Below are 25,568 nucleotides of genomic sequence, written 5' to 3'. Positions count from 1 at the left end.
ATAGTTGCTAAACTTCAATTTTAATAACATAGATGAACTTTTCTACACTTAGAAAGTAAATTACACGAATAAGCACTAAATTTTACAATTTGTAATAAAGAGATATCAAACTTTTAATTTTTAATAAAAAAATACCACCTATATATTTTTTTTAAATCAAAATTTTAATACTTTTAAAGTTTAGTGACCATCAATATAATTTATTTTTACATTTATCAAAAAATCTAATAAGTGTTATTAAAATTAAAATTCAACAACCATTTATAAGTTTAACTCCCTTCTTCATTATTGTTAAGAGCATATCAGCTTTTAAAATTTTAGTTGTTTTTTTAAATTTTATTCCTTTTTTAGTTTTCCCAAACCCGGTTGGGCAAAAGTTGGAATTCCTGGCTTTCTCCAAAACATGGTTTTTATTATTCTTTTAAAAGAAATATTTAAAAAAACAAAAAACAAAATTAAAAGAGAGAAAAAGAAGCTAATTTGAAAAGCTGTGCCGAACTTGGCACTAAATGAAATTGCAATGAAGAAAAGATGGAGTTCGGACTTAGGGGCGATAAATTATGTCGCTAGAACAAAATTTGATGGCAATTTGTCCTCGATCAACTGAAAAATGCATTCATCGTACAATGAAAATTATTGCAAATAGAAAAGATTTTATACTAACGATGCTCAACTTCACAGTTTGTCCTCGTTTATCCAACTTGCAAAAAAAAAATTCATTACATGATACATGCTCTTAATTCATCTAGAAGGCTTCGTAACATCTTTCCTGAATCTTCATTCTCTTCATCCAAGGCAGCAATTCCACTAAATGGCATTTTGAGGTACAAGCTGTTAGGTACTATACAACATGGGGATTTGCCTTTGATTCCCCATCTTACTGATGTGTGTACACAGATGGGAGTCCAGGAATGGGGAATTGGGTTGCCCCATCTAGGCAAGCTCAGGGATTCCTCCCTGGAAGCAAGAATTTCTGATCAACTGGTTTTAGGGCATGTCAGCTAGCACTAGAAGATTCTTTAGATTTCTCTGTCAGCACCTCCTTTGCTGAGTTGCTTGTATCCCCAGTTTGAGCCTGACTTGTTTGTGCCTGACTTGAAGTTTGTTGTTCTGGAGCTATTCCTAGAACCACCAGAATAGACCTGAAATGATATGCAACTCTATCATCAGGACTCGGAAAGAGGCTTCTCTTTTCAGAAGTGATCAGGGGGATTTTTTTTTTTTGTTTTAATTAAATATCGAGTCTATAATCTACACAAGCAGAAGCCAAATTTTTCATGAACCTTGGTAGTGAAGATTTGAGGTTTGGTTGGTTAGCATGAGCAACCAAAGGAGCTCTCAAAGCTGCAGTTCTATTCAGAGCATTTTCCAGTTGTGGTGGAGGTAACTGAAAATAAAACAATAAAATTAGCAGGTGAAAATAGAAACAGCTTGTAAGTAGCATAATTGGTAATTATAATGATAATAACATTTAAACATTCTTAATGAGAATATAATTCCAGAATAATTTGAAATCCTAAACCTCCAAAATAGATAAGTACAAGAAAAAGAATTTATAAATCACGATAATTTCAAAACTTCTAATTGTCTCACTGCATCGCCAACCCAACCCATCTCCACTCTCTCTATTTTAGTGCTCTGCTCTGCAATAATCAAATCTACAACAACACGATTAAAATTCGATTTCACCAATTCATTTTTACAGTATTTTCCCTTGTAAGGATCCTACTATGGCTATCATTAGGGATGCCTCTCACTCACATCTCATCTCTTCTGAATGATCACGTGCGTCATCATTTTCAAGTAAAGATAAGGAATGACCAGATGAAAGTAAATGTGCCACCGTCAAGAGTGAAGGGGAAAAATTCTAAAAGTAAGGCTAGAGATAGAGCAGAACATACCTGAAGCAACACACTGAATGACTGAGGCTTTGTCAAGAATGTGCACTTCAAGAATCCTACCCACAACTTTGGGTATTTCCATATCTGCAATAACCCATTAAATCAGTATGCAGCAACTATGAATCAACAAACGCCAGCAGTCAATTAACCATTATAAAGCACTCACCTGCTTGCTAACAAGACGAGAAAGAATCTCCATTATAAACTCCACCTAGAACAATTGAAACTGTTGTAAGTCCATTGAAAGTCCAGAGTATCTTCACTTACAATATCAAAATTTAGAAGAATCGGGTGGATAACTGGCCCTCTTCAAGGAGAAGGCATCCAATTGCAGTAACTAGGCAATCACAATACACAAAAATCATGACCTAGTTCAATAACTAAAGCAGGAATCTTTTCAATTGTTTCTAAAAAGTAAAAAGTGTCATGCATGCAAAACCAACACACGAGTGTTTCTTGATGCCTATTCATGAAACATAAACATACTTTAAAGATATTAACTGAAACTATGAGACTTAATTAGAAATACCACAAAATATCAATTTCCTACATAAGAAGCCTGATCCAATTCAACTTTCACTTAACACTTAATTGATAATATCAACACTGCTGTTCCCAGAAAAACAAAAGAATATTCTTCAATTTAAATCTGCTTAGAAGTTTCTTACCAGTGCAGGAAAAGCACCAATAGCTTGCAAAACCGTACGCATGAATAGTAAAGGAAGGGGAATCTGCTCAACCTGCAGGAGAGATCCTTATTCATCTATAAGATCAGCTTAGGCAATTAAATGGTTTTGCATTGTAAAGTTAAAAGTTTGAGATAGTACTGACCAACTGATTCAAAACCTTTGCAATAACTTGTTGAGTAAATATCTGACGTTGCTCAAAACAAGCATTGCATGCATCTGTGACCTGAATACAAGTAAACTATCAGTTGTGCATTTGTTCAAGTTCATATGATTTCATACAGGGAGGAAACAAGGGAGGAAAATTTGCCTTCTTCAAGGGAATTCCATCTTTTTCGGGGTCAATTCCATGGATAGCTATTAGCACTTCAGCTGGAGTGAGCACTGGACCAGAGTGAGGTGATCCCTGCATCATGCAAATAACACCCAATTCAACTATTAACAAAATGTTAACCACAATACACATCAATTGTTTAAGTGGCAACACAGTTTAAAAAAAAAAAAAAAAGCAAGAGGCAGCACCAAGCAAACAGGTTGTCCATGCAAGAGTATCTTACAACAAAATAGTAGAAGCACAAGACATTTAGAATTCTGTAAGAGAAAATGGGAAGAAAGCTTTTTGTAGATAATGTTGAAACATAATACTGACAGAAAATGCCTCCATGCATCATAAACATATATGAAAACAAAATGCTGACACCATAAAAAACATAAATAGCTAAGAGGACGAGTATTTTCTAGTGAATAAAATGATAGTATTCAATTACCTTGTATTTGGCTGCAGGGATTTGAAATTTGGAGATTTGAATTCAATGGTATGTAGGTTTTCCTGATTGATTAGATTCATGATCTAGACTAGGTTGATGAAGGAAGATAAAAATTTCATCGAAGTGCGGATCTAAACTACAAAAATGTATATAAGGGCAAATTTGAAATCCACCTCGTACAAATTCTCAACCAAACTCAACAATTTAACTTCACTACAAATCTTAGCAATTAAAAAGTGCACTAATTTTCATTCGAACCATTTACAAACAATCATGTTTAAATCCTCGCTTCAAATTCTTCTGTCAAAAGTCAAAAAATAGCATCATAAATGTGCACACTCAATTACACATTAACTATTTGATACAACAGGGAACCTTATCTATCGCACAATAACATGAGAAATTTTAATTCTGATGCAATATCTCAACAAGAATGGCTATAATTCTAGCAACATATTCTTATAAATAATAAGGGGACACCACTAGAACATGAGAATCACCTGATCTGATTATTCAGTAGAATACATAAATAGAGAATACAGATGTTGCAAAGGAAAAGATACCTGAAGTACACGTGAAAGGGCAAATTGAAATTTATCGAGAGGAAGATTCACAAGCTGGGGAAACATCAGCAAAATCTGAAAATAAGCAAGTAAAATAATTCACCACAAGTTCAAAAAAAAAAAGCTCAAAGCAAGGGGAGAACATGAATAAATATTTTGCACCTGAAAGAAACAAAATTCCAATTATGAGCATGGGAAAGAAAATAGCAAGAGTTTCAAGACTACAACTTAAGAATATAATATATAGTAGGAAAATGAAAGATTGGAAATTTTTTTATTATGATGTGAAAAAGAAGAAGAAAAAAATTCAAATTAAGAATCAAGCTCATCTAAGCAGTTAACTATAAATACAATCAACCCATAATCATAATTTGCCATGAGTGAAATGATACACACTTAGCATATATAGTTGTATACTTATTTAGGAATTATAGCTGTAAAATACCTGTATTTATTTCCTGTAATTATTCCTATATAGTTGACTTACCTTAAATAGGTCTAGGTATCTTGTATAAAAACTTTGAGATATATGGAATAAACATAACAGTGTTTTTTCAATCAATTATTATTTTGGTATCAGAGCAAAAGAAAATTTTTTTCCGCTGCCTTCTTTTGTTCAAACCCTAGCCGTCATCTAGCTGTAATCTTTTTTTTCCGTTGCCTTCTTTTGTTCAAACCCTAACCGTCATCTAGCTGCAATGTCTACTAAAACTAACAACAAAGAGATTCTTGATAGCAAGAAACTCTCAACGGTAACCATTCATGAGACCTCTTCTCCAATCCATATTAAATTGGACGGTTCTAATTATCGTATTTGGTCAAAGATTTTAGAGATACATATTACTGGCAGAAAGAAGAAGGGTTATATTACTGGAAGAAAGGTTGCACCTATAGAAGATGATCCGAGCTATGATGAATGGGTAGCTGAAGATGCCCTTGTCAAGTCTTGGCTTATTAATTCCATGACTGATAATCTGATGTCACACTTTGTTCAGTGCGAGACATCTAAAGAAGTTAGGGATGCGGCTAAGAGGAGCTATCTTGATGTTTCTAACTCTTCCCAAGTATATGAACTGATGAAAAGGTTATTTCAATTGCGCCAGGGTGGTCGACCTCTCCCAGAATATTACAATGAGTTAAATTCAATTTTCATGGAGCTTGATTATCGTAGGCCCAATGACATGACATGTGCTGCTGATATTGAGAAACAAAGGAAGCGTATTGCAGAGGATCACATCTATATGTTTCTTGCAGGTCTTGATCACAGTTTGGATCAAGTTAGTAGTAGTGTTTTAGCTACCTCCCTTTACCAAGCTTGGAAGAAGCCTACTCTTTAGTTCGTCGTGCAGTGCAAAGACAAGTCACCATGGGAACAGAAAATCATTCTGAGGCTTCAGCTCTAATGATCCAAAAAAGCACCTCTCAGGTGACTCCTTCTGTTCCTGTGAATTCTACTGCTTCTAATTCTCACTTCTGCACTCATTGCAATAGTACCAGGCATACAGTAGATGTTTGTTGGAAGAAGCATAGCTATCTGGAGTGGTATAAACTTAAATAAGCTGAGAAGAAAAATAAGAAATCTGCTCAGATTGCTGTTACTAACACTTTTCTACCTTCTACTTCTCATGTCTCTCAAGTGTCTCCTCAACAAGGTAATTCTAGTCTGACATATGTTTCTACTACTTCTAACACTTGGGTTATTGATTTAGGGGCTACTGATCATATAACTAGTAATTCTTCCATACTTGCCTCTCTAATGTCTTCACATGTTAAGTCTGTACAGGTTGCTAATGGGACTTCTATGCCAATTACAGGAGTTGGGAATGTCTCAATTTCTCCTACATTCTCAATGTCATATGTCTTACTTGCCCCTGATCTTTCTAATAGTCTTCTTTCCATTAGTAAGTTTACCAAAAGTCTTAATTGTTCTGCAATACTTGATTCCACTCATTATGTCTTCCAGGACAAACGTACGAAGATGACGATTGGCATTGGTAAGGAAAGAGGAGGTCTTTACTACTTAGAGGGGGCTACGGAATTTAAATCTGAACCTAGCCATGATTTTCAAGTAGAGAGAGAGAGTCATTTGATAGAGAGAAGGTTCTTTTATGGCATTGTCGTTTAGGGCATCCATCTTTTTCTTATTTAGAGCGTTTATTTCCTAAATTGTTTCACAATGTTGCTATCTGTAGTCTAAAATGTGAACAATGCATTTATGCTAAAAACCATCGTGTTCCTTTCAAAACCAGTTTCAATAAGAGTTCTATTCCTTTTTCATGTGTTTATACTGATGTGTGGGGTCCTATTTCTACTCCATCTGCCTCAGGCCATAAATACTTTGTGTCTTTTATTGATGACTGCACTAGAGTGAGCTGGGTATATTTGATAAAATCTAAAAGTGATGTTATACAGGCGATTCCTCAATTTTACAAAATGATTGTCACACAGTTTCATACTCAGGTCCAAGTTTTTCATTCTGACAATGGTCATGAGTTTGTAAATCAGCCTCTTACCAATTTCTTCCTAGAACATGGCCTCCTACACCAAACAACTTACGCCTACACACCACAACAAAATGGTGTAGCAGAGCGTAAGAATCGTCATATCCTTGAGGTTGCACAGGCTTTAAGCTTTACTATGCATGTTCCTAAACGATTTTGGGCTGAGGCTGTCATAACTGTTATCTTTCTTATTAATCGAATGCCTGCTCGTATCATTAATTTTCAAACCCCTTTAAGGATGTTATCACAATTTCACTCTATTCCTTCTGCTCTAAATATTTGTCCTAAGATTTTTGGTTGTGTATGTTATGTACATGTACACTCTATATATAGGGATAAGCTTGATCCACGTGCTCTTAAATGTGTTTTTCTTGGTTACTCTAATTCTCAAAAATGCTATAAATGTTTTCATCCTCCTATAGGTAAATATTATGTTTCCATGAATGTTCAGTTTTGTGAACAAGTATCTTATTTTTCTGGGGATGTATTTATGATTCCTCTTCATGGGGAGATTAGTAGTAAGGAAGAGGAACGATTATGGTTAGAAGAGAAGAAGTTATGGATGTCGAGTAAGGGGGAGAATTCAACTATTATGGAGAATAAGGATTCTTTAGATAATACTTGTTCTGTTGAGTTTGAGTCTGAATTTAAGGAGAAAAAGGATGAAAGACCAGCTAGGTTATTTCATAATGGTTACACAAGAAGAAAACAGAATGTCATTGTTATGCCTTCTCCTGACTCTAGTCCCCTCTTGATGATACTACTATGTCATCGGATGACTCTTCTACTATTAACCCTGAGGTATGTGTTCCCTCTCCTACAACTTCAACTTTAGAGACAAATTCTAGTCCTGTAACATTAGAAAATGCTATTTTGAATCCACAAGTTATGGATCACGATCATGGTAGGAGATATCCCCCTCGTGAACGTAGAGAACCTGATAAGTTGGGTCTTTCCAAGTCATCTTTTAATGTCACTTATCCTATTTTTGATTTTATCTCTTATCATCGTCTGTCTAAGGCTCATCTAGCTTTTGCTCTTCGGTTGTCTTTTGTGTCTATTCCTAGTCATTTTCAGGAAGCCCTTGAAGATCCCGAGTGGAAGGTTGCTATGGAAGAGGCAATGAAGGCTCTCCAAAAAAATTCTACTTGGGAGATGGTTGAGTTGCCACAGGAAAAGAAGACAGTAGAATACAAGTAGGTGTTTACAGTGAAATACAGGTCAGATGATACAGTTGAAAGATACAAGGCTAGACTGGTGGCCAAAGATTACACTCAAACCTATGGGATTGACTATCAAAAGACTTTTGCTCATGTAGCTAAGATGAACACCATTCGAGTCATTCTATCTCTTGCAGTCAATCTAGACTGGCCATTACGCCAGTTTGATGTAAAAAATGCTTTTCTCCATGGTGATTTGATAGAGGAGGTGTATATGGATCCTCCTCTAGGATTTACACTAGGAGGAGGTAAGGACTGCAAGCTGAAAAAGGCATTGTACGGGTTGAAACAATCGCCAAGGGCATGGTTTGGCAAGTTGAGCTACTCAATGAAGGAGTATGGTTTTAAGCAAGTTTTGGCAGATCATACTCTGTTTTATAAGAGGGAGCATGATAATATTACCTTGCTTATTGTTTATGTTGATGACATGATTGTTACATGTAGTAATGCTAGTGAGATAGAGAAACTTCGAAGCTACTTCGCCAAGGAGTTTGAGATGAAGGACTTGGGGGTTCTAAAATACTTCTTAGGTGTTGAAGTATCTCGGTCCAAGCAAAGACTTTTTCTCTCCCAACGGAAGTATATTTTAGATCTCTTAGTTGAAACCGGTAATTCTGCCTGTGAACCTGTAAATACTCCCATTGAGGTGAATCATGGTCTATCTATTTATCCTGATCAGATTCCGACTAACAAGGAGAGATATCAGAGACTAGTGGGAAAGTTGATTTATCTAACCCACACTAGGCCTGATTTATCATATGCAGTTAGTGTTGTCAGCCAGTTTATGCACAATCCAAGTGATCGACACATGAATGCAGTGAATCGTATTTTGGCTTATCTGGAGCCCTCTCCAGGTAAAGGTATTATGTTCTCCAAACATGGGCACTTGGATATTATGGGTTACACAGACTCTGACTTTACTGGCTCTAAATTGGATAGAAAGTCTACTTCAGGCTATGTGTCATCCGTTGGAGGTAATCTGGTGACTTAGAGGAGTAAGAAACAGAATGTGGTGTCATTGTCTAGTGCAGAAGCTGAGTATCAGGCTCTTCATCATGCAACCACAGAGCTTGCTTAGTTAAAAATTCTCTTAAAAGAACTCGGGTTTGGTCCAAAAAAAGCCTATGGTACTTTATTGTGATAACACTGCAGCTATTGAGATAGCTAACAATCTGGTTCAACATGATCGAACTAAGCACATTGAACTTGACAGGAATTATATCAAGGATAACCTAGATTCTGGTATGATAGAGGTTCCTTACATTAAGAGTGCAGATCAGCTGGCCGACATGATGACTCACGCTATTACTAGTGGCTCATTTTATGCATCATTATCCAAGTTGGGCATATGTGATATCTATGCACCAACTTGAGGAGGAGACTCAACATATATAGCTGTATACTTATTTAGGAATTCTAGCTGTAATATTCTTGTATTTATTTCCTGTAATTATTCCTATATAGTTGACTTACCTTAAATAGGTCTAGGTATCTTGTACAAATACCTTGAGATATATGGAATAAACATAACAGTGTTTTTTCAGTCAATTATTATTTTACACCAAATAAATGTCCTTGTATGATAGACATGACTATATCGAAATAATAAGATGGCGTCTTTTGGTTGGCCAAAGTATACAGAAAACAGAATTTGAAGAATGTCAGAGTTGGTGTTAGGGATAGGTTTCTATTAGGCATGGACCGTCCACCTACAATCAAAATCTTTGTTCGATTATGTATCATGATATCACAATATCACAGCCTGGGGGATCCATATCCATATGGAAGATTCAATTGTAAGATACCTAGATGATCTATTTACATGTAAGATTTCAGTTATAAAACTCCCCAATCTTTGACAAGGACCCAAAAACCTCAAATGATTAATGAATAGTTTGCATAGATATTAGGAAGAAATGTGTGAGATATAAAAGAAGACAGACCTGTTCAGTCATGTATAATACTAATTATTCATAAAAGGAACATCCAATAAAATCATATTATGTACAAAAGTAACTATCAAGGGAAAACATCTTTTGGACATAAAAGGGCATGTAACTTTTATGAATTTACAAAGTTAACCTTAACTTACTTTCAAGAAGTTTAAATTTAAACTGAATAAACATTCATATTAATGTCCAATTAGTTCCAAAAGAGGATGATAGATATACTTGATTCTAATTTCTTAAAAATGTCAAATGTAATTTCTTAAATTCAGACTTTTAAATTTAATTTTAAGTTATATTTATATATTTATGATTTTAAATACTATATATAAAAGTGACTAAAGGAGTAAAACTCTTTCGGTTAGATAAGGACAAGAAATTTTAACAGGTTCACAAAAATTATTCTAAGATTAAGATTTTTAAATTTAAAATTCAAATTGAATAAAAGTTTAACTTTATAGGTTCAAACAAGATAATATCTGTATTTTATTTAATTTTACTTTAAATCAAAATTTAATTTATCTTAACTAACATCTAATATATCTCATTTATATAGTTATTCTTACAGTATACATAAAATTAGTGTCATTATTTCCAAAAGAAAAAAAGAGAAAATAGTTTTACACTCGCAATTGCAATAAATGATTATCTTTTTATATTTATTTAACTATTACGTTTTGTTTTAAATTTTCATAGACAATACTAAGTATATTTTTTATAGAAATTTATACATATCAATTATAAAAATTATATAAATATTTATATTTTATAATAACTCTTAGATATAATGTATATTATATGTAAATCATTATCAATATTTTTAACTATCATCCTTTAATTTATGACGTTACTATTATAATTTCAATGTTTTATTATAATTAATAAAATGTATCACATCTTTAACAAATATATTAACTGTGTAAAAGAAACATTGAAGGGATTTCAATATCTAAAACAAATTTTAATGTCCAATCTGACAATTAATAGAACATAAGAAACCTATATAAAAGATATGGTTTTCAGAGTAGTGCTGCTTCATAAAGATAATCTATATAAATTAAAGAAACAAGGTTCTTTCAATATTTAAAAATAGTAACTATTCTAATATTATATTGACATTTGAATTACCAAAGTAAATATGTATATTGATGATGTATGATGAAAAGATCTTTGTTTATTTTGTATTACTTTATTTAGCTTTTCTAATTGAGCTTGTGTAACTCATGCTTAGTTTATAAGTTTAATCTTTTCATCATATTATTATAGACATTCTTCCTCTTATTTATTAATAAAAGAATCATGTTTATTAAAAAATTATTTATATTTACTATAACTTTTTTAATTTTTAATTGTTTAATATTTCATACAATTTTTTTATTTCTCTTCAGTTTTATACATATAAAATTGGAAAAGTGAATTGAATCACGTGTTTAATAATTCTAATAACATGCAACGCACGTGGAGAAAAAGCTAGTAAGTAGAAAGATATAAATGCAGGCAAAATATGAAAATAATGTGAGGGGTAACATTTGTATAAAAACTATGAATAGGAGAAAACCTCATCTCTCGGTAGAAAGGGCAATACTGGGATTAAAATCTCTATATCCTGAAACAAATCAAAAGTGAATACATTAGTTGATACCATCCTCTTTACCTCTTAGAAAACAAACTTCCGTACCTTTACTTTTGCATCATACAACTTTCTAATTGTGAATAATAATTCTTTGGAAGGAACTATCCCATCTGTCAGTGTTTGTAAAACCTAATAAATACGACAGGAAAATGTTAAAAGGGAAAAAAAGATAACGGTTAATCTTATAACTTTAGAGGTGTTGGGTGCAACGCATGATTGATCAGTTACAGTACCTGCATCAGAAGATTCTCACTTCCACTTGGAGGGTCTGAGATTATTTCAAGTAGTTCAGGTGATGAGCCCATAGTACGAACTAGTATGGGAATATGGCGATGAACTGCCTGCACCAGACATTTGCTAAGTAGATGAAGCTAAAAGTAGAATAGAAACGGATAGAATATTCTCTACCATACCTGCTTAACTTCCTTTGACGCACCATTATAAACAGCAAAAATTTGGCGAAATAGGGAGTGCTTCTGTAAATCAGATTAGACAAGTTAACTGTCAATCTAAAGAAACATCAGAGATAAATAGATTGCACAATTATGTTTAAGCATGTATAAGGTGGCAAAAGCTTCAACTGCTTGTGACTAGCCACTAGGAATAAGAAAGTTTTTACCTTTGTGCACAAGGCAAAATATAGTGACATGCACTGCTGAGCCTCAGAGATTGAGAGAGACGACATGCTTTGAGATGTGCATGATTGATGAGAGTCAGAGGAGATGTCTTTACTGGCGGCACTTGCTGACTGATTATCATTTGACAGTTTTTCCAAGTTGAAATCCTGTTAAAATTAAATTTAATAAATCTGAGCAATGTAATGTCTAAGAGGAAAGCAAAATGATACAGCACTTTTCTTTTTCCTAACAAGTGAACCAACTGTATAACAGTCGGGTTGCCACTTTTCCTAAAACAATTAACTTGAATGTAGTGCCATACAAGTATCTAAACTTAAAAACAAAAACAAAAACAAAAGAAAAGAAAGGATGATTTATAGAGAGAGAGGGGCCATTTCATAATTCATAAGAATTAGACAAGTGGGCATCCCTTTTAGGACAAAAAGAAAGAATAAATCACCTGTCCTGATAGAGAGTAAAAATGACGAAATTTGGAGTAATCACTTAAGACAAGAAGCAGCATGAAGAATTTATGTCACAATGATGACAATAGAAGTTCTATTCAAATTTGAATGATGGACAAATTTTATAAAAAAACAGGAAAAAGGAAGGCAGTTCAAATTCGATACAAGGATAAGATAAAAGGCCATGAACACCATAGGACTGGCAAAAGAATATGATATCAAGTTAGTTCAGTTCACAAATTATCTTTTAGAAATAAGGAAAAATATTACTTTGGGTTTGGCAGAGACAAGAGAAGTATACATAGTTGTTCAAAGTAGCTTGTTCAACAAAGTAATGGTTCATCAATGATAAAAAAAGATGTAAGACCTACATGGTTCTTTCCAGTTCATAGAAACAGGATTCAGTTCCAGAAAATACATGATAGGATAAATCAGAAATGAAAATTCACTTCTAATATGAATTAATACTACCTTCTGTGACTCAACGTCTAATCGTTCCGAATCAATAATTTCTTTAGTGTCACTATTTACGATAGAGAGTAACTTTTCCTTGGCAAAATCTTCTATTTGTTGAGCAATGGATGAGATAGGATAAAGCTTGTTTGCAACCTGTAACATGAAAACGCCCAGAATGGTAAGAAGAATTATATAATGCTGCTAATTTGTTCATTCAATAGCAAGTTGAGTGTAGGTACCAGACGAATGGCCTTCATACGCACTTCCTCCAAATTATGAACTGCACTCTTTTAGGGGTAAAAGAAAATGAAAGTTAAAAGAGGAAAGGTTCAACTTAAACTACTATGAAATAATATAAATCAATAAAAGATAACTCTTCCAACCTTCCCTCCCCTTCTCTCACTCCCCAACACCCCCCAGTTCTGCAGCGTCTACTTTAAAAATGGGTTTTAGCTGAAGCTCAAATTGAGCCACTTTATGCATCAAAGCACAGCTCAGCTTGTAACAGAGCTTAGGCCGTGAAAACTTTTAATTACTTGAACTGTTAGTATTTGATTCAAATTTATTACACAAAATACATAGAGAAATAAAACCACCAATTCTCAGCAGGTGCCCGCCTGGTCAAGACCAAGGGACGTATTTCCCAATAGATAAAACAAGGGGCTGCCTCCTCCTTGTGTAAAGGCAGCAGCACCCCCTCAAAGACTCTTGGTCAATGCGAAGCTCAAGTTCCATCTCTTCTTCTTGTAGCTTTTCTTTTTTTACTAGGTTGTTCGCATGCCTATCTCTCAAAGCTAACATCTCCAAAACATTTTTGGATATGACCTACTAATGTGAAGATTTCCCAACAACCTTAACCAATTCTGATCAAATCTATATCTTAACAGCTGGATCATAACAGCATAAAATTGGTAACAGTTCAACTTCTAACCTAACAGAAATAATTAAACGAACAAAAAACAAGCTATAAACGAACTGCATCGCTCTGTGCACAAACATATTCCAGCCAAATCACCCATTACTGTGTTTGATTCATTTAGTAAATGACCCTAGCATTTGTCAGATGTTCATTTAATTTTACAAATTACAAGTAAATGTGAATTAGATTTGACAAACTCATTAATGTTTAATTCAGCAGTCTAATGGAGCTACATGTTATAGCAAATTAGCTTTCAGTTTCACCAAATCAAATTTTGTTATCTTTCTAAATTTACTAAGCCATAATATTAACCAAACCTACTAACTAGAAATTATGTAAAAAAATTTAGGATGAAAATAGCACCCAATGACAATGGTCAAAAGCAAGCGAACCATACTAGAACTAGTGAACCGGGTTTTTTGCAAGCCAAATCCTCATGGCTTGAACCCAAGATTGAGCTATGACCAATAATGTGAGAATCAACTCATTTGCTGACCAAGCCAATCTTTGGCATTAGATATAAATTGATTTAATAATCATGTAAATAACACACAGAAACAGAAGCACTGAAACTATTGCAAACAAAGCAATTTGCAAGCAGATACCATTCTCAGTAAAATGAAATCCATAAATAAGAAACAAACCTGCAAAGCAATTTTCAAGCAGACTTCTCGAATAGGAGGCCTCAGCAAAATGAGGCTCCAAACAGTACTGAGACCTTGAGTGACGCGATCCCCACTTTGAAAATCCTTCTCAGCTTTATCACCATTTTCAGGAGAACACAAGGACTCCAGTAAATTTAAAACTGACTTTGGCAAATAAGGAGCTTCACCAAGCAATCTACTTAAAGATTTGTCTGAAGGAGGAAAAGAGTCTCTAAGTGTTTCAGCCTGCATTCAAAAATATTTATCTTTTTTAATAATTATATTCCTTGTGAATGAATGAGATAAATGATGTAATGGAGTAATGCGAACCACTGCAAGAAGGAACATCTCATACACAGAAGCAGCAGTTGTAGAAGAAAAAAAGTCGCGTTCCTCTTCTACCTCACCAAATAACCTGTAGAGGACACGCAATGTCAACTCGTGTCCCTGAAGACAGCCAGGGATTGTCAGATGCTACAAGAATCTCATAAAGGAAATAATAAAAATAAAAGTAACAGAAAAGTCTTTACTAGGAACCACCACTACATAGCAAGACCACATAAGTATACAGGATATGATATAGCAGGATATGAGAAGTGCAAATGCCCCAATCTCAGACAAGTGCTAGTGTAATTAGAACCCTAAAAGTGAATGTCTGAGACCTTAATACATTTTCATGTTGATGGCCACTGGTTATGTTACAGAGCACTTCTCACGACATAATGAACATCATGGAAGTTAGGAACTATAAATCCAAACCTCCAACCACATGGTAGAAAATTCATTGCAAATCTATTGCCAGCAGCTCTCTATCAAACATTTTGAGTCCCAACACATATACAGTCCAAAATCAAGGCCAGACCTAATCCCCTCCCACTGTGAACCAGTGTCTATAAATGTGTGCGAATGTGCAGAGAAACACCAAGGGGTTCATGATGCAGTTCAAAATCAAGGCCGAAACTAATCACCTCACACTGTGAACCAGTGTGTATAAATGTGCACGAACATGCAGAGAGACGCCAATGAGTGGATACACACGCAAACATATCACAGAGAAGAACAGGAATACAAGGACCATCCAGGGCAAGCAGGTTTCAGTATCCAGTTCAAAACTCATGATCACGATACTCAACATCCATTCAACAAAACAAAGAAATGCCTAACCAACTAAATAGAATATCCATTTACCTCATGGTTCACATAATCTGACAATATATGCTCCTGAAGAAGTTTCCATGGATCTAACTCTGAGGGAAACTACAAGAAGTGTAAAATCCATTAACATCTTAAAATTAAGTATCAGCATATATAATATGAATCGTCACTTAGACAACTAATGCCAAGTACATAAACTGAGGCCATGACTTATGTTACATCACAAACAAGACAAAAATATCATGAAGTTGAAGTAATGTGGATAAATAACATTTACATTACTAGGTTACATAGATCGCAGAAGAGATAATTACTGCATATTTTTATCTGCATATAAAGAAGATAGAGAACGAAAAAAGAAATTGGATAACAGTTAAAGATGAATTTTAACACTTCCACATTGCTATGTCATCGAAACTAGGATTTGGGATGGGAGAAGTTTCTACCTCAACTCCTAAATAGGCAAGTAAGGAAAAGCGGACTTGTGAACCTCCCGAAATTGCTATTTGCTTATATGCCTCAACAATGTGCTTAAAAGCCAAGTTTTGCAGTTGATCCTTCTGTGCTTCTTCAAGATCTACAACAGGTGCTGACATCTTAGGAAGGATAAAAGTACTAGGTAAACCCACAGAAGCTGCTGCCGAAGAGAACAGGCTGCTACAATCTGTAACTGCTGCTTTTGGACTAAGTTCCTCTGACCTATCTGTCGACATTGCCGGATGTAAATCCATATTTGAACTTCCATCCAAACTAGTAACTTGGTCTTGATTGGCATCCTCTAGATCAGTAGAGACTAATGAAGAAGCAACCACAGTTCTAGAAAACCCATCATTACAAGCAGAAGAGTCTAGACCAGGTATCTCACTCTCTATATCCCCAACACCTTGGATATCAGATGGAACATCAATAACCATTCCAGATGAAATCACATTTGAAGGAGCCGCTAAACCAGAAGGTAACATTTCATTTTCAGCTCGACCAATTCCAGCATATACAACAGCATTATCAACCATAGGAGCAACATGAAGTTCTTCCTGTCCTTGTAATGTCTGCTGCTTTAATAAATTTAAAGAACTTAGAATAGCAATCTCAACTGAACAGTGCAACTTATATTTCTTGGCAGTAAAAGAAAAAAGATAAAGAACAAAATAAGTCAATAAAGGATAGGCAACTAGAGTTCATCAAGATTAGATGCCAAAAAATTGCTGAGATAGGAAAAAAAGAGTAAAATACCTCTATGTCATTGGCTGCTGACCGGTGAGTATTAAGACGGGAAGCTATTTGAGGGAAAGAAGTGGAAAGTGTGAGTACATTCATTAAAAATGATGATGGATACTTGGCTTCAGTATTACTGCCAACCACAGTCATGTTCAGAAGCAATTCATCGCCTCCATCAGCTTGCAAATGACTAGCAGGAAGGTAGCGCATGTTAGCCATCACCACTTCAGCTAACAAGTCAGCAGAGATACTTGAAATAAGAATCTCCAAAGAGCCAACAGCCTTTTCACCTTGAGCAACCAAGGCTCCAAACATTGCAACCAGTTGCTGTACAGGTCCAGTATCATCATCTCCTCTGTTAACAGTAGATTCATCTGATGGAATGTTATCCTGAGACACTGTAATATTTGTATTCAACTCTTGAGTCGATTCATCTGAAACGCTAGGCATTGGTTTGGCACGCTTTCCAGACATCTCATTGTCTTCAGCCAACTCAATACTGTCCTCTGCTCCAGATCGTTTTCTTCCAAATTTACTATGTATACCATCAAATGCTTCAGTTCTGTTTTTCTCATCCTGTAAATGTTTAACATTAGACAATAAGCTGTGAAAATATGCAAGTTTCAAACCTAGAAATTAATATAAATGCATCATACGAATGTACAAAACAAGCACCATAGCAGCTCTTGAGACTTCTTCCCCCTCCTTCAAGCATAGGACCTCATCTGTCACCCCTCCTGCTTTCATCTCTCTTAGGGCACCAATTAAACGATCTCGCCACTTCAGAAACAAAAATCCAATTACCAATTAGTAATGTAAACTAAACTGCTAAACACAAGCACACTTGTGAACTGTACTAAGAACTAATTCAGTAGATCCAACACACAACAAAATTATTCCAGGGGATAGCAAAATCCCTACTGTAGTATGTACCATATTCATGAACTCTCCAAGAAACATCGGATTTATATCAATGATAAATATTAAACCCATAAACTTCCCCCATTCAACTATGCCATTTAGAATAAAAAATTCCACATAATTTTGACTTCTCCAGCTTTGCAACTCTCCCTAACAAAATATCAGCATAACTATGATTCTCAAGACTGCTAAAGTTTAAACTGGGCATCAATATAACAAAGATAACAAAAAAAAGGAGCACTCTTAGAAAACAGTACATATAAATAAAGTAGATAAGATAAGAAAAGGCATAGAGAACTTTAGTGATTACATGTTGACAAAAGAAGCCATTCATGGAATAAAGCCTCTTACACAAACCTATCATAATGAATAAGAGATTGAAACTGATATATATACATGCCCAACACAAATCAACAATAAAACAAAAAACGGTGGCTATCAAATATTAAGAAAATATAAGGCCATTTGTTAATGCAAATGCACTTATAATCTATTGCATACCGGTGCAGCACCAGGATGAGTGCATTTCAAGCAGGTGAGGAAGGCATTTTCCAAAGCATGATTTGAACCGGGAGCATGCATAACTTCGATCCCAGAGCCTGAGGGACCCAAACCAAGTAAAACTGGCAGGATCCGTCCATAATATGGAGGTCTTTTCTTTGCAATAGTGGCAAGACTGGAAAGAAATTTCAGAAATGAGTGTACTGTTCAAAGTATGAATTGACAAATATCCATATTATTAACTAACAATGCTTCCCACGGAAAATGCCATAATATGAAATGCAAATCCATATAACCAGAGTTAGCCCCCACCTATTAATAAGAACAATAATAACCAAGTTGTTCAGAGACTTTACTGTCGGGAACCTGAGCTGATCAAGCAACAAACCCAATCTTTTACTGGCCTCAATTGACAAATCTCCAATATTTAATACAGGATGGCTCCCGCGGAACCATGATATATTAAAATCCTGATGTTCTCCTACAAAAATAGTGTGAGGATGCTACGTAAGCACATCTAACCCATCTAAATTCTAGTGGAATTGAGTATTCATTAATATCTTTTGAGCTTAATGCTGCCTTCAGCCTAAAGGGAAAGGCTAGAAATAATTTACCTTCATTAGTTGGAGGTTCTGGAAGGCCAGTGGGATCAGGTGTATAAAGAAGAATGACTGCTTCAACAAACTTCAGCGCCAGCAATCTTACCCCACCACTTACAGGCTTGTGGACATGTTATCACAGTAAATAAGTAATACAGATAAAGTAGCAACTCCTGCAGTATGTTATCATAAGAATATTCATTTTTACCTGAAAAGCTACGGAGTATATTTTTTCCTTGAACTCTAACATTGATGACCATGACAACTTAAGCACATCATCCAACTCACTGGTGTAAAGGCCCTAAAATGTTGCAAGAAAAGAAAAGGAAAAAAATGGAAGGAGAAACATGAATGTCAATGTGTATTAGTTAACAAAGAAAACCACACAATTGTGTATTCATGCTTATTTTATAAATTTGGACCGAAAGAATTATGGGCATGATTTCAATTGAATTCTCGGTTATTTGTTTCAATAGTTTCATTCCTAAATAAAATTGAATTGAGTTAAATTCTTACATTTATAGACTTTCCAAACACTTTAAAAAAATTAACAAAAAGAGACTACCTTAATGGCAATTTTTTGAAGAGTAGACCTAAAAAGATTAATTCCACAAGTAATAGCTTGTCTAGCAACAGCAGGAGCACGGTCCTCCAAAACATTAATTAAAACATTAACAATTTCAGGCACAAATTCCAAGTGCTTCAGTCCAATATCTCCAATCATCCTGCATACAATAACACAATACAAATAAATAAATAAAACCGAAAACAACAAACCATTTCTTTTCTTTTTTTTCTATTAGAAAAAACTATGGGAATATATCAGAATCGAATAGAATAATACTCCGTGACACATTTACGAACAGGAGAGTATTCATCAGACTGCAACTCTAATAGGCGAGGAAGAAAATCAGAGAGAGAAGCGGCATCGGTTTCTTGAAGCAAATTTTCTTTCAGTTGACGTAAAATTTCGAGCTTTGTAGGAATGTCCATTGCACAATTGATAAGGCTCGCAAGCCTATCTCTCGAACTTGATTTCATCATCTTTCCTACCATTCCGAAACCCTAAATGTTGATGCTAAAGAATTGGAATCATAAGAGCAATTAATAAAATATCTTCACTTGTTTAAGAGAGGGAAGAGAGGAACTTTTGAAAATTGATTTTAGGGTTTTTCTTTTTAATAGCTGGTTTGGTCGTTGATAGTTGAAATGCACAAGGCTGTTAAAACAGCGGGAGCAAAAATAAGGACACGAGCATTTCTGTGCAGCGCCATCCCCTAAGCACAGAATGTTAATTTGGCCCTTCAAATATTGCTTATAGAAGTAATAATTTCGCTAGAAAGAAATGATTTGAAAATAAGGTTTTATTTAAAAATAAACTTTTTTGTCACTTAAAAGAAAATTAAGGTATTTTATTTGTACTTAAAATAAATTATAATTTGCTAGATTAATATTCTTTTCTTATATATATAAGATGTTGAAATTCAAAAAACCGTTTTATTGAGAGCAATTATAGCAAGGGCCTTTTTGTGTGAGGTTTGTCTCCTCAAGCTCAAAAATTTTGTACTCTCTATTGCTATAATTTTTTTAATTTAATGAGTTCTGAATAATAATAATAATAATAATAAAGATAAGCTGTTATTTTATATTCACCGTAAAGAAAAATATAATTTAATTAATGTAGAAAAGTATACATGTTTTAAAAATAAACGCTTTTAGTATTTGAATTAGATTTCAAATATTTTCAATGCCATAACTAGCTGAATTAATTTTCACTTTTAAGGCTTTTATCTTTCTAAGAAACTGAGGCGATCTTTTACCCATTAATTGGTGCATTTCATTTAAAGCAGTGAAAAACTTAGTTAAGCATTCTACTTATATTGCTTTAGAAATGAGATACCTTAAACAACTACCAGTTACAAGAAGACAAGTGATACACTAGAGCTAAGAATTCATATTGGATCAAAGGGTCTGAATACATCATTTAATACAATTGAATATTCCTCTTCTGACATAAAAAATGAACTCCAAACGACTTGTAGCATTGCTGGCCATCACCGTCGTTTGCACAAGTAATGTAAATTTCTTTTTAGCATTGGGAGCGGATTGTTGTTTTAAATAGTATAATTTTAAAAATGACAAATAAGACACTTTAGAATAAATTGATAATGAAATTGTTATATTGAGTAGCATTGCCCTTTAAAATGATCAACCTTCCATCATTTGAGATTACTGCTGACTTCCTTTATACCTCTTTTTAGTTTTATTAAAAGTAAAGTTTTATTCTACATTTCTATAAATTGTTGTAATATAAAAATATAAAAGTAATATTAAGTTATACCACTTTTTATTTATTTTTTTTATCCATTGCAAAAAATTTATCTGATACAATTGGATTAATTTTCTAAAAAAAATGTTCAGACATAACGCAGTATTCAATTTTCATGAAGCAAGAAGGATGACCCTGCAAAATATTTTCAAAACCAGGGGAAAAATGTGAACCAAAGGAAGTTAAGGGCTAAACTACAAATAGCTAATTGTCACGTAGACAAAAGTAAGTTATATCAGGAATCAGATTCAAGATAAGAGAAAAGAAAAAGATCAATGGCAATGGCAATTCAACTAAACCACCTCCTCCACACACACTCTTTGAAGCATCAGAAACAACCCAAGCCACTCATCTTCGCTCCCGCTCCTCAGAGACGAGTAAAATTTCAAGTGAGGGCAGCATCCAATGCCCAGCAGCTTATACAATCTGGTGCTATTAAGCCCATAGTGCCTAAGGATGCAGCCACTGCCATGAGCTCAGAGGGCTTTGTGCTCCTTGACATCAGACCAGTTTGGGAGAGGGAGAAGGCAAGAGTTGCAGGGTCCCTGCACGTGCCACTCTTTGTCCAGGACATGGATAATAGCCCCTTAACTCTTTTGAAGAAGTGGGTTCACTTTGGCTACATTGGACTATGGACTGGCCAGAACTTCACCATGATAAATCCTGATTTTCTACGGTTGGTGGAGACATCTATTCCCAATAAGGACGCCAAAATTCTTGTGGCTTGCGGTGAAGGGCTTAGGTAAGAATAGAACAATGTTTTTCTCTGTTGTATCTTGAACCTGTGAGACTAACTTGCTTTCTTTGTTTTGGTATAATGTGCCAGGTCGATGATGGCAGCTTTCAAGTTGTACGAAGGAGGATACAAGAACCTTGGATGGTTGGCTGGTGGATTCAATCGTTCTGGAGATGATGATTTCCCAGTTGTCGAAGGACCAGAAAAATTGCAGTATGCAACTATAGGGGGTGTATCTTACTATTTCCTTAAATTGCTAATTCTGTTACAAGCAGTGGACAAAAGCAATTAATGTGCTAATAATTTCTGTGATCCGAGTTTGTGTTCATCAGTATATTTGACTGGAACAGTACAGTTTAGGTCAGGATAGCAAGAACATCAGTATATTTCTATTGTTTGCCCAAATAACGGTCTAGTGCTTAACAAACATAATATTCTAATTAAACAATAGGCTGCTTAAAAAGAACTGCTGTCAACATTAAAACATCAACCTTTAGACCTGAAAGGTCAGCTTATACTATGAATCTTACAAAGAAAAAGCCATGACAATTTTAAGATCGTTGTCTATATGGAGTTCGATTATCAGATCACATGAGAAAGCAGAAATCCCCCAACTTGACTATTATCATACACAGAGAAGTTCCAGTACTTGTGGATTGCACTGATAATTTGGAAACTGGAGCATGAGCTGCATGACAGAGGAAGTCCTGTGACAATATAATCAGCCACAATCAGGGATGTTTTCCACTGTATGTAACCAAAAATCAGTACTTAAAAGCATATCTGATTATATTGGTTGCATCTAAGAATATTGAGAATGGATAAAGCATGAAAATGGTGATAAAAATATAGTCCTTTCGGGATGGAGAAAAAGAAAAGAAAACGCACTAGGCCACAAGGGAGGGAGTAACTCTCATTTTTGTGATACCTAAAGAAACTTCTGGATGCTATCTCCATAGGCACCCATACTCGCATAAAACACGAAGTTTCAGCATTGCTGCGAGTTTTTAGGCCATAGACAAATATATAGCCATGGAAAACAGGAAACTTCAAAACAACCACAAACTCTTACAACTTAAATTATTACATAAATATAGCAATCGACCATTCTTTTATAAATTAAGCTCCTCCATGCTTAAATAAATTAAGCTCATGGTTGCCTCAGATCTTCCCTCATCACTAAACAGCCAGCAATCAAACTTCAATTTAGACCATTAGCATTACGTAGATAATTAAATTGCCCTGTTATGGGCTCTGAACCTATCATGTCTAATGCTTCTTTTATATACACGTATTTAAATGCCAAAATAAAGTATTGGCACAAGGACATGAGTTTTGAGAACAAAATGAGGTCACAACTAACAATTCAAGCAACAACAATAGCTCTATACAAAAGAAAGCACAATTTCAGTACTCAAAACAGACTAACACCATATTAAACAATTGGATGGTTAAGTTTTATAAGAAATTACTCCTACAGATAAATATATTTAAGTCGCTGAAATGGAGTTTCATAGTCATGCTGACATTCAGACATCCCGACATTCAGCCCATCACAAGGCAGTGTGACAAGGAGCTTTCAATCATAACTTCAAAGTCGTACAAAAATAAAGAAGAAAAGGACAGATGTGGAAAGGGAAGGAATCAGAAGACTAATGCAATTGAAAGTTATACCAAGTGTGCTGATTCAGAATGAACACAACAGCAAAGGTATTAACTTAGTAACCAAACAATACAACCATTGAATGAGGTTTACTCCTCTTGTAAGTACGTTTTTCCAATTTGACTGGTTCTACAACTCCAGATACATTCTAAACATCTTATGGTCTTCACCGCCTGCCTTCTTTAAATAGGGATGTGCATGTTCTGGTTCCAATCAAAGTCTTTTCTTTTAAAACCAAGCCATTCTGATTTAAAATAAACTGAAATAATACTTGTAATTTAATTAAGCAGACCAGAAAACCGAACATTTGTGTTCTGTACAACTTAAAAATATTATATAGTTACATTTTCTAGATAGAAGTTAGTCGAATTTAAAAAGACTATACAATTTAGGTTGGTCCAGTTCACAATTTACATAAAGGAGTTGTCAAAAGACTCTGATAAGACTCATCCTAAAGCCAGAGAAACACAAGGAGCATATGCTTGACATTGACATCTCAACCTTCTTGGACCATATAAATCGCTGTCAAAGGGCGAAACAAGCAAAATCTATCCATTCAACACCCCGCAAAATCAATTAATTTAGCGCATAGACTACCAAAAATAGAAAATTTAGAGATGCACATGTAAAACTTATGCAGATCATATGGAAAAAGAAATACATCACGAACCAAGAATTATTCAATTGAATGTCCATATTCGAACCCACAAAAAGAAAAAAGTAACAATCTCGAAACAACAGCATAGTTTCCTTACCTTGAAGCAAAGCGCCACCTTACTCAGACCTATTAGCAAACCTCTCAACCTTGCTATCATTCAAATTAATACCAACCATAGCTTCACCAAGGCCACAGCTTACGTCAGCAAGCAACTGAGGATCAGTATAATGCGTAACCGCTTGAACAATGGCCCTAGCCCTCTTAGCCGGATCCCCACTCTTAAACACACCAGAACCAACAAACACACCGTCACAACCTAATTGCATCATCAAAGCAGCATCAGCGGGAGTAGCAACACCGCCAGCAGCAAACTGAACAACAGGCAACCTACCCAGTTGCTTAGTCTGCATAACCAAATCATAAGGAGCAGCAATCTTTTTAGCAAAGCTAAAAACTTCATCGTCATCCATATTTCTAAGCACCCTAATATCACCCATCACAGACCTCACGTGTCTAACAGCTTCTACCACGTTTCCTGTCCCTGCCTCACCTTTCGTTCTTATCATTGCAGCTCCTTCACGTATCCTCCGTAACGCTTCGCCGAGGTTGCGACAGCCGCACACGAACGGAATACGGAAGTTATGCTTGTTGATGTGGTTATCCTCGTCTGCAAGCGTAAGTACTTCGCTTTCGTCTACGTAGTCAATACCTAAAGCTTCGAGGATTTGTGCTTCGACGAAATGGCCAATACGTGCTTTGGCCATCACGGGGATGGTCACCGCCTGTTTTATTTCTTTTATTAGCTGCGGGTCGCTCATGCGAGCCACGCCACCTTGCGCGCGAATATCGGCTGGGACACGTTCTAAAGCCATGACAGCGCATGCGCCGGCTTCTTCGGCTACGCGGGCTTGTTCGGCGTTGATGACGTCCATTATGACGCCGCCACGTAGCATCTGGGCTAGCCCCACTTTTACGGAGAAAGGGGATTTTTTGGCTTCGGTTATCGCTCCGTTACCGTAAACAGCGACCACGCCGGTTCCTGCCATATCTTTAGAAAGAGGAAGTAAGGAACGTTAGAGGAAGAGGAAGAGAGAGAGAGGGGTAATTGGGGAGAGGTGGCGATGGGGTATTATATATGGTAAGAGGGATTTTCGGATTTGAATGGTTCATAAGGGAGGTGGGAGTACACAGGTGACGTGTACTGTTATGGTTAGTGATGAGGATGGCTGATAGGAGCGGTGGAAAGTAATCTGATCTGAGGGCTAATAAAAGAGGGTGCAGAATGGTTGGGTGGAGATGCGGCTATTTGGGTGTTTGGAACCTCGGTATGCGCTACGTGGAGCGTCAGAATGCAGGTAGTTTCGTAATTGGCATGGTATGGTCCTGCTTCTCGAGTGACGAGTCTATTTTATTTGCCTTTATTTTACATGGATTGGCTTCTTCTTCTTTTTTTTCTTTGGGACAAACCTTT

At 35.3% G+C, this 25,568-nt stretch overlaps 3 protein-coding genes across 7 annotated transcripts; 1 reads left to right on the top strand and 2 right to left on the bottom strand.

The window, feature by feature from the left end:
• Positions 1-577: 577 nt before the first annotated feature.
• Positions 578-20,007, bottom strand: LOC8265046. Of its 4 annotated transcripts, none has more exons than XM_048380083.1 (27): positions 19,556-20,005; positions 19,277-19,436; positions 18,920-19,012; positions 18,727-18,832; positions 18,425-18,593; positions 18,113-18,287; positions 17,366-17,470; positions 16,706-17,266; positions 15,919-16,527; positions 15,506-15,574; positions 14,648-14,764; positions 14,318-14,563; positions 12,994-13,041; positions 12,770-12,907; positions 11,837-12,001; positions 11,631-11,693; positions 11,451-11,558; positions 11,263-11,346; positions 11,143-11,190; positions 3,918-3,992; positions 2,898-2,993; positions 2,733-2,813; positions 2,570-2,641; positions 2,068-2,112; positions 1,902-1,985; positions 1,284-1,387; positions 578-1,142 (listed from the first exon to the last, which is right to left on the bottom strand). In XM_048380083.1, exons 1-27 carry the CDS (start codon positions 19,765-19,767, stop codon positions 998-1,000), a joined length of 3,978 nt encoding a protein of 1,325 aa, XP_048236040.1. In that variant the 5' UTR covers positions 19,768-20,005; the 3' UTR covers positions 578-997. The 4 variants fall into 4 exon arrangements, with proteins under 4 accessions (XP_048236040.1, XP_015580216.2, XP_015580215.2 ...); XM_015724730.3 differs by having other exon boundaries at positions 15,919-16,521; XM_015724729.3 differs by having other exon boundaries at positions 15,919-16,524; positions 19,556-20,004.
• Positions 20,008-21,223: 1,216 nt separating this feature from the next.
• On the top strand, positions 21,224-22,090 carry LOC8265047 (rhodanese-like domain-containing protein 10). The gene is made up of 2 exons (XM_002528044.4): positions 21,224-21,782; positions 21,867-22,090. The coding sequence occupies exons 1-2, from the start codon at positions 21,316-21,318 to the stop codon at positions 22,066-22,068; spliced, it is 669 nt and encodes a 222-aa protein (XP_002528090.1). The 5' UTR covers positions 21,224-21,315; the 3' UTR covers positions 22,069-22,090.
• Positions 22,091-22,143: 53 nt separating this feature from the next.
• Positions 22,144-25,312, bottom strand: LOC8265048 (pyridoxal 5'-phosphate synthase subunit PDX1.3). 2 transcript variants are annotated; one of them, XM_048380101.1, is made up of 2 exons: positions 24,195-25,312; positions 22,144-22,523 (listed from the first exon to the last, which is right to left on the bottom strand). In XM_048380101.1, exon 1 carries the CDS (start codon positions 25,141-25,143, stop codon positions 24,214-24,216), a length of 930 nt encoding a protein of 309 aa, XP_048236058.1. In that variant the 5' UTR covers positions 25,144-25,312; the 3' UTR covers positions 22,144-22,523; positions 24,195-24,213. The 2 variants fall into 2 exon arrangements, with proteins under 2 accessions (XP_048236058.1, XP_048236057.1); XM_048380100.1 differs by having other exon boundaries at positions 22,144-22,483; positions 24,195-25,272.
• Between the last annotated feature and the right edge of the window lie 256 nt (positions 25,313-25,568).

This window comes from Ricinus communis, chromosome 10 (assembly GCF_019578655.1).
Source record: "Ricinus communis isolate WT05 ecotype wild-type chromosome 10, ASM1957865v1, whole genome shotgun sequence".
In the NCBI taxonomy this organism is placed as follows: domain Eukaryota; kingdom Viridiplantae; phylum Streptophyta; class Magnoliopsida; order Malpighiales; family Euphorbiaceae; genus Ricinus; species Ricinus communis.
Note: the sequence above shows the minus strand (reverse complement) of the source record. Positions and strands in the feature narration are given on the sequence as shown.

Bases quoted from the DNA above. Each gene is read 5' to 3' on its own strand.
- LOC8265046 (XM_048380083.1), bottom strand. From the start codon at position 19,767: ATGGTAGGAAAGATGATGAAATCAAGTTCGAGAGATAGGCTTGCGAGC. The intron at 14,765-15,505 runs GTAAATGGATAT...GGCTGTCTTCAG, and splicing joins CAGATTATGTGAACCATGAG to GGACACGAGTTGACATTGCG. The intron at 1,388-1,901 runs GTATGTTCTGCT...TTTTATTTTCAG, and splicing joins CATTCAGTGTGTTGCTTCAG to TTACCTCCACCACAACTGGA.
- LOC8265048 (XM_048380101.1), bottom strand. From the start codon at position 25,143: ATGGCAGGAACCGGCGTGGTCGCTGTTTACGGTAACGGAGCGATAACC.
- LOC8265047 (XM_002528044.4), top strand. From the start codon at position 21,316: ATGGCAATGGCAATTCAACTAAACCACCTCCTCCACACACACTCTTTG. The intron at 21,783-21,866 runs GTAAGAATAGAA...ATAATGTGCCAG, and splicing joins GCTTGCGGTGAAGGGCTTAG to GTCGATGATGGCAGCTTTCA.